The sequence below is a fragment of the Gadus chalcogrammus genome, chromosome 18 (assembly GCF_026213295.1).
Source record: "Gadus chalcogrammus isolate NIFS_2021 chromosome 18, NIFS_Gcha_1.0, whole genome shotgun sequence".
In the NCBI taxonomy this organism is placed as follows: domain Eukaryota; kingdom Metazoa; phylum Chordata; class Actinopteri; order Gadiformes; family Gadidae; genus Gadus; species Gadus chalcogrammus.
The window spans coordinates 8012875-8017874 of record NC_079429.1 but is presented as its reverse complement, the minus strand read 5'-3'; the positions used below and the strand labels follow the sequence as shown (position 1 = coordinate 8017874).

Genomic DNA, 5000 nt, shown 5'->3' with positions numbered 1-5000 from the left:
CTGACTCGGAAATCAGGAAAGTTGTTTGAGACGTAAGGTAGCGAACCCGACTCATCCCCTTCCCACCTAACCCGCCCACCCGGCCTTTGCATCTCCCATGCCAGCTCACCTGGGTGACCTGCTCGTCCATGTTGATCCCCAGGGGCTTCATCTGGACCAGGGGGAACACCCATGTGTCCCTATCATCTTCCTCCCCCTCCTCCTCATCCTCCTGCTGCTGCTCCTTTTTCCTCTCCGCCTGCTCCTCCTCCTCCTCGTCCTGCCAGTGGTGGGACAGGTGCTGCCTCAGGCGCGCCGTGTTCACCACCCCCATGATGTGCTCCCTGGCCGACGCCGAGAACTCCTTTCGGTTGCCTGGGAGAGGTCAGACGGAGCGGTCACATGGAGAGGTCGGATGAAGGGCGTGCGGCACGAAGCGGCCACACTCATGCAAAGCACATACGCGACCAGCTGGTACATTTTACTAGCTGTGAACATGCACAGGCATAGCAGGATCCAGATGGGCCATGGTCGGATGACTGAGTGAGTGAGTGAGTGAGTGTCTGTTCGAGTGAGTGTTCGTCTGCGCGAGTCTCTCTGAATTTGTGTGTGTGTGTTCGCCCCACACCAGAATTTTCATTAAAGATTGCCTGGAGCCGTTTTAAAGGCATGACTCACAGAGGAGAGGGATGGGAAGGGAGCAGAGGGGAGTGGAAATGCAATCTCCGTTTTATTCCTGTATGGGCTGTGTTTTACTGCAAGCTGCTCCTCTGCTCTGCTCGGAGTCTGTGCTCGTTTCTGAATGACTAATGTGTGTGTGCGTCAGTGTGTGTGTGTGTGTTTGTGTACGCGTGCGTGAGAGAGTGAGAGAGAGAGCGAGAGAGTCTGCGAATGGGGGTGGGCGGGGGTGGGTGTTTGTGCATACAGAGTTCCCACTCCAGATCGTCTTCCAGCAACGTTGTGACATCAACAGCCACGCTGTTCCTGGTGTCTGTTTCAGCTGCGGTCCAGGCCTGCAGCAGACATGATGTCATTCATCCTGGCCGACTGCACAGCGGTCGCGTGCGTGCGCGCACGCACACCGTGCGGCCTGTCACTCATTTCCTCCTTAATTTCTTTCCCCAGGTACAGGCAAGCGCAATTACAATCACACACGTTCACTCTGTCTGTAAAAACCTGATTACATGTCCTGTCTAAATATTTCTAGATGATGGATCTATAGACCCAACTCCATCACATGGTGTTACCCCCTGCATGCACGCGCACGCGCACGCGCGCACACGCACACGCACGCACACGCACACACACACACACGCTCACCGTTGTACGGGTGCACCCTGCCCTCCAGCATGGACACCGAGTCGTCCGGGTGCAGCTGCAGTGAGACATCCCCCACGGCCCCCACCAGTGAGGCGAAGAAGTCCGCCACCTCCTTGCAGTTCTCCAGCAGGACGTAGCGGTCCTGGCGGTTGGTGAAGTACGAGTCGCTCAGGTTGGCCCTGGGAGGTGAAGGGGTTCGGGGGTAGAGTCGGTAAAAAACGAAAAAAGTTATTAAAAAAAAACGACAGCTGTGTTTGAGAATTAGGTATAAAAGAGTGAGTGAGTGAGTGAGTGAGTGAGTGAGTGAGTGAGTGAGTGAGTGAGTGAGTGAGTGAGTGAGTGAGTGAGTGAGTGAGTGAGTGAGTGAGTGAGTGAGTGAGTGAGTGAGTGAGTGAGTGAGTGAGTGAGTGAGTGAGTGAGTGAGTGAGTGAGTGAGTGAGTGAGTGAGTGAGTGGTCGGCCCACCCGCTGATGATGACGCTGTCGTCGAACAGGTACACCTTGATGTGCTGCACTCCGATGGTCTCGTTGAAGCGCTGGGGCATCAGCAGGCGCAGCAGGCCCCGCAGGTCAGGAGTGTGGTACAGGGACACCCGCATCTGGGACGCGTAACGCTGCAGCAGCGGCAGCAGCATGGTGCGGGAATTCTGCCGGCCTGGACGGAGACACAAGAAGAACAGACGGCCACAGATTAGCAGTTTTGTTTTTATTTGTCACATACTCATGACAGGTCGTGCGGTGAAAGGTTTGCGTGACAAACATATTTCTCTGCTTAAAATATAAATTCCAATAGCATAAAGATAGAATACTTATCAGAAATATGTACACACAAGATAGATAAAGTATTAAGTTATTGCAAGTATGTTAAGTTATTGCCAGAGTGCACGTGTGTGTGCGTGCGTGTGCGCAGGTGTGTGCGCGCGTCGTTCGCCCAAACAAGCGAGGAGCCGAACCTCGTGATCCTCGCATGTAGTCGAGCAGGATGGAGACCTGCAGTGCAGGCCCGTCGCCTGGCTGCTGCGAGCGCGCCAGGGCCTCCTCCACACAGTCCACCTGCAGACGGGGACAGCAGAGCGGGGTAAGGCCCTGGGCCGTGGCCACAGAAGGGAAAAACTTCCACCAGAATTTGCGTTCCGACCCACCAGCTCCTGCTCCAGTTGGCCCGTGCCCAGGTACAGCGAGGCCATCACCACGCGCCGTTTGGCTGTTTTGATCCGCGACTGCAATAATAGATTTAGATAAGTACATCGATAAGTATGCCAGCGCAACTTGCATGTTGGCATTCCGGCTTTCATTTAGAATCGTGTCTTCTCAGGTACAGACTAGATTGACTTGAGATAACTCTGCAACTCTGACAGCATTCATGCAGCAATACATTGTTGTGGGAACAAATAGTACTAATCACTAATCACATTTTCCTTTACAAAAACAGCATTGTTGTGGGAACAAATAGTACAAAAATTACTAATCTCTAATCACATTTTCATTTACAAAAACAGGAGTACCCAGCACAGCGTGGAGACATTTGTGCTTGTGTTAAACGGGGCGGTAAAAGGAGAGACAGAGAGGAAGAGACACGACTATTATTAACCGCATGTCACAGAAATCTAATTTTAATCTTCCTCCCAAGATTCCCGTAAGAAGGAATCAACAATAGGGAAACAACTCTTTTTCCTGATACACAATCAGAAACCGATCTAAGGAACAGCACCAACAAAACAGGTTGAGAGAAGGGAAGAACTACAGAGACGACAGCAATAACAGCTGCTATGTTTTAGCCTAAGCCCCTCCTCACCTTGATGGCTTGGTAGAACTGACTGGGGGAGGACAGTATGTGGATGTTCGTGCCCGGCACCCTGAAGCCGGGCGCGTGCTCAGCCATCCACTGGAATTGTGTGAGAAGGCCATCGGTCTCCTTAAGTCCTGCCGACCGGGGGACACAGTGGGGGGCCGGCTCTGCCTCAGCCAGGAGGGGGGCCAGCAGAAGCACAGAGGACCTGAGAGAGGACATGAGGGGCTTATGAGTATCTCTTAACAAAACTAAACATTTTGCTGACGGTGACCATACATGTAAAGAGCTAGGGTAGGCTATCTATTTTAGAAACATTTATTGGACAGATTTGTTCTATTCCATTTACATCCCGACAGCTCCAACAAAAACATTTTCTGCGGCTGTCGCAGGCCTGTTATTAGCATTGTCATTCAATTTGCCCTGATTGAAATGATTGGATGGCCGTCCGATCTATCTACCCAACCACCAGGCTACATGCAGACACTCTGGCACTCATTGCACATGACCTTCCACGAGGCTCGGAAGACCTTTGCTAAAGCTAGCAAGAAAGTTACGAGTTTCGGGGGAGTGGCTGCAGCGGGAGGCCTGAAGGGACGGGAGGGATATTACCAGTACAAGTACACAAAGTGCTTCATATTTGTAGCATGATCCGGATTACATGCTCCAGGTCAGGCTGCTTCTATATATATATATATACTAACTGTATACACAGGCCATATCTTTTTTCCTATCAGACTCTAGTCTACTTTGGTCCAAGTAGATTCACAACATTCTTTCGCTTCTGCTCCGACATGGCCATGGACAAGAAATCCTTGACTTCCTAAATCATGGACACACACACACACACACACACACACACACACACACACACACACACACACACACACACACACACACACACACACACACACACACACACACACACACACACACACACACACACACACACACCATTCTTCGAAATTATTTATAACGCTTTACCACCTTCCACCAGTGTAATGAAAGGTGCAAGGTCAAAAGAATAGCGGTTTGTTTTTCTCTGCCATTATATTTACGTGAGATAATCTGTTTTAATAAATATTTGTTGTTGTTTCCTTTTGTGTGTTGACAGGCTTAAGATGGTCACAATTGCATGCAGATCAATTCTTATGCATTGCTTGACGTTGTGGCTGTTTTACCCAGATAACATATAGCCCGCCCAAGATACACGGGCAGAGCTCACACTGTGCACACTTAAAAACAAACTACCAAGCTACCAACAGCTTGAATTTAAGACAGCCAAACGGTAGGCTAGCAGTTAGCCCTGGCCATTTGTTTCCAACAATGACGATTTCGAAGTAAGGAAAGGGAGCCCAATTATCGTCATTCCCATCGTTTTTACAATAAATGCAAAGAGGCTGGTTGTGTGTGCGTGTGCCTGTGCGTCATGCCTGATTGGAAGCATGGGATTTGAATACAAGACTGCACTGTAACCCCAAACCTGACTGCAGAAACTCATGGCTATAACATTATATTTCCTTATCCTTATACCCTTCTCAATAGCACCAGCTGAGGGCAACATTCTCGTTTTTGAGGTGACAGGTAACAGGTGTCTTGACACACCTTACAATGATAAAAAATCTGATATGCACATTCCAATAAGTATTGCATTACCGAATCAGTTTGTCATACAATGGGTGTCAGTTTTATGAATCATGAAAAATAAATAAACTAAATGAATGAACAATTGTTATAAGTCGAGTATGACCATTGGTGGGTGTGTCCACATGCCTTCATTTTGGTCCGCCTTCGCGTTCTTGTATATTTATATGCGAGTTTCTGTTATGCATGCGACATTGACTGAACTATTGGTTTAGTGAATGTGTGGTAACATTTACATGCAGATATACTTTAATAATATGAACAAACTT

The 5000-nt window shown here is 49.2% G+C and overlaps 1 protein-coding gene across 1 annotated transcript in view; it reads right to left on the bottom strand.

Moving 5' to 3' along the window:
• LOC130371795 (CDP-diacylglycerol--glycerol-3-phosphate 3-phosphatidyltransferase, mitochondrial) overlaps window positions 1-5000 on the bottom strand; it is a 9713-nt gene that overhangs the window by 4242 nt on the left and 471 nt on the right. The window contains exons 2-7 of the mRNA XM_056577658.1: window positions 3094-3295; window positions 2441-2518; window positions 2252-2351; window positions 1764-1953; window positions 1300-1478; window positions 110-354 (exon numbers count right to left, since the gene is read on the bottom strand). Coding sequence (XP_056433633.1) covers window positions 110-354; window positions 1300-1478; window positions 1764-1953; window positions 2252-2351; window positions 2441-2518; window positions 3094-3295 — 994 coding nt within the window. The remainder of the gene's footprint in view (window positions 1-109; window positions 355-1299; window positions 1479-1763; window positions 1954-2251; window positions 2352-2440; window positions 2519-3093; window positions 3296-5000) is intronic.